The following is a 2,583-nucleotide window of genomic DNA, read 5'->3' as shown; positions in this document are numbered from 1 at the left end:
ATTAAAAAATATATAATTTCACAAATATTTTAATAAACTTATAATTTTTAAAGACAAGAAAAATTATAATTTTTAAATTTACAAACATTAAAGTCTTTAATTCTAAATAACTAATAAACATAATTATCAACTAAATTCTTTTAAACAAAATAATGAAACCAATATTATCCAAAACATATAATTAAACATTGTTTAAGACTTTAATCAATCAAATATAGTTCAAATTATAACTTCAAGTAAACCGAACAAATATTCTAGATAGTAAATACAGGGACAGAAGTAACGTTCCAAATTCAATTATCATTTTAAAGTCAAAATTCCATCCCACCTCACCAAAACTCATGGATTAGCGGTGCAGGTTATACGAGTTTTTTATTGTAGTGATCTCAAATTTCTAGTCAAAGTTATCTTTTTTGACGAATTATGCAAGCTGACTCATCGAGTTTCGATCCGATTGCCGCTTCTAATTTCGACCCTCTCAATTATATTTTTACATGTAAAATTCTTTATTTTTATGGTTTTTCTCCTCTTAATTTTATTTTTTGGCCTTTTATTTAGTTATATCTTTTATGCTAGCTTCCTTCAAACAAAAGTTCTAGCTCTGTTCCTACATTCCATATAATTATCAAGCATCTCATATTATCTTATCTGAACTTTTGACATCCCTATGAAAGCTATTGGGCAAATGAGAAAGTAGGAAAAGGAGAGAGTAAGTAAAGGAAAAAGGAGTGAATACTGAATAGTGAGTGAAAGGAAAGAAAGGAAAGTTCACAACATCTTTCACTTTATCTATGCTCCTTTGTGCTGCATTATCATGCAAAGACTATTATTATTGATGTGAAACATAGTTAACAATTTGCTTACCCACCAAGAAAACTTAGTAAAAGTATTTTATACACTGCTCTCTGCAATCATTTATAATAACTTGCTTCAAGCTTCATAATACATCATGGCCGGATCATCCTCCAAAACCCCTCGTTTCTTTAAAACCAAATCCATTGACTCAGTTTCAGCTAAAGCCAAGCGAAGTCTATTCACCTCTCCTGAACCTGACATAGAGGATTATGGCCATTTCTTTGCTTCAAAGAAGAAGAAGGTAGCTGACACGTTGCTGGAGAAGTATAGGAACAAGAGGGGCTTGTTTGTCACCGATGTTAGCAAGACAGAATGGTGCCAAAAGCAAATGGAGTTTTCTCTCTTCTTTGATGATGAAGAATGCAATAACAACAACAGTGATGACAAGGAATGCTTCAGCTTCGTTTATGAAGGAACAGGGAAGAACAATAACCATTATCAGGCTATGAAAGCTGGCATCGATCGCCATGTTGAACTGCGAAACGAGGTTCTGAAACCGGTGAGAGTGGAGGTGAAGTCAAGAGAAGATTGCATGGCAGTGAAACTTGTTAACTTCATAAATGGCGTGAATCAGTTGTTGTTTGAAGGACTCACCCGCGAGCTTCCAATAGTAAGCTTTGCTTTCGAACAAGGGATATGGATGGTGGGACGCATCGACGAGGTTCGAATGCATAGCACTGATCACAAGGCAATACTCGTTGAGACGAAGACTCGAATCAGCGACACAGTTCCTTCAGAATCACAGAAAAGAAACGGTAGGATTCAGTTGATGTGTTACAAGTATTTATTGGACAATCTAGTTTCCAATCCATTCCCTTTGAGAGAGTTCTATCATTACTTCGATTTAGAACCGCAACGAGCATTGTGTGAAGATCTGAAGAAGGCATGTTGTTGTTCTGGTTTCAATGCAGTGACGCTTAATGAAGTGGTGTTGTGTTACCAAACAGCGTGTAAGATGATGCCACGTGCACATGATGATGAGTTAGTGCTTAGATATGAGTCTCAGAGAGATAAGTCAGTGGTGCTTGATGAAGACAAGTTTGCATACAATTGTGGATGGTTAAAGGGTGAGATTTCGAAATGCCTTCAGTTTTGGCTTCAACAGAGAGAAGCTAGTTTCGTTGCTGTGGAAGACCAATGGAAATGTGCCTACTGTCGCTTTTCGTCTCTGTGTCCAGCATACCCACATGATGATGATGATGATGGATGATGACTCGTTATTATATTTGCATCTCAAATAGAAAATGGACTGTACAATAAAATTTAGGTTTTTGTCAATTTTTAATATTATTTAATTATCTTTTAATTAAAATATATTCTTATTTTTGTAGTGTTAGAAATAAAAGACTAGACTAGAGAAATGATTTGTGTGTCTATTCAAGTTGTGTGGAATGATACAATATAGAAGTGTATTTATAGGGGCTAAGAGAATCGTAATAATAAAGACGTAATCTTCTATAATAAATATTCAGATATACTAAATCATACTAATTAATCCTAATTGATCTTAATTATATTCTAACATCCCCCTCAAACTCAAGGGACAACTTGAGTTTGAAACATATTTAAAACAACGAAATAAAAAACTGCATAAACTGATAAAACGGGTGCAGACGAAACTGCCGGAAGGAAGCGCTGATGGAACTGCCGCTTGTCTGAAGGAAGCGCAGATGGAACTGCCGGAAGGAAGCGCAGATGGAACTGCTGCTAGTCTGAAGGAAGCGCAGA

At 35.3% G+C, this 2,583-nt stretch overlaps 1 protein-coding gene across 1 annotated transcript; it reads left to right on the top strand.

The window, feature by feature from the left end:
• Positions 1-819: 819 nt before the first annotated feature.
• LOC107616650 (exonuclease V, chloroplastic-like) lies at positions 820-2,267 on the top strand. Its single transcript, XM_016318604.3, has one exon. It carries the CDS (start codon positions 950-952, stop codon positions 2,063-2,065), a length of 1,116 nt encoding a protein of 371 aa, XP_016174090.1. The 5' UTR covers positions 820-949; the 3' UTR covers positions 2,066-2,267.
• The last annotated feature ends 316 nt before the right edge of the window (positions 2,268-2,583 follow it).

Source organism: Arachis ipaensis, chromosome B9 (assembly GCF_059453495.1).
Source record: "Arachis ipaensis isolate K30076 ecotype BB chromosome B9, ASM5945349v1, whole genome shotgun sequence".
In the NCBI taxonomy this organism is placed as follows: Eukaryota; Viridiplantae; Streptophyta; class Magnoliopsida; order Fabales; family Fabaceae; genus Arachis; species Arachis ipaensis.
The sequence above is the reverse complement of the archived record's forward strand: the minus strand, read 5'-3'. Positions and strand labels throughout refer to the sequence as shown.

Coding starts and splice junctions, on each gene's coding strand:
- LOC107616650 (XM_016318604.3), top strand. CDS start 950: ATGGCCGGATCATCCTCCAAAACCCCTCGTTTCTTTAAAACCAAATCC.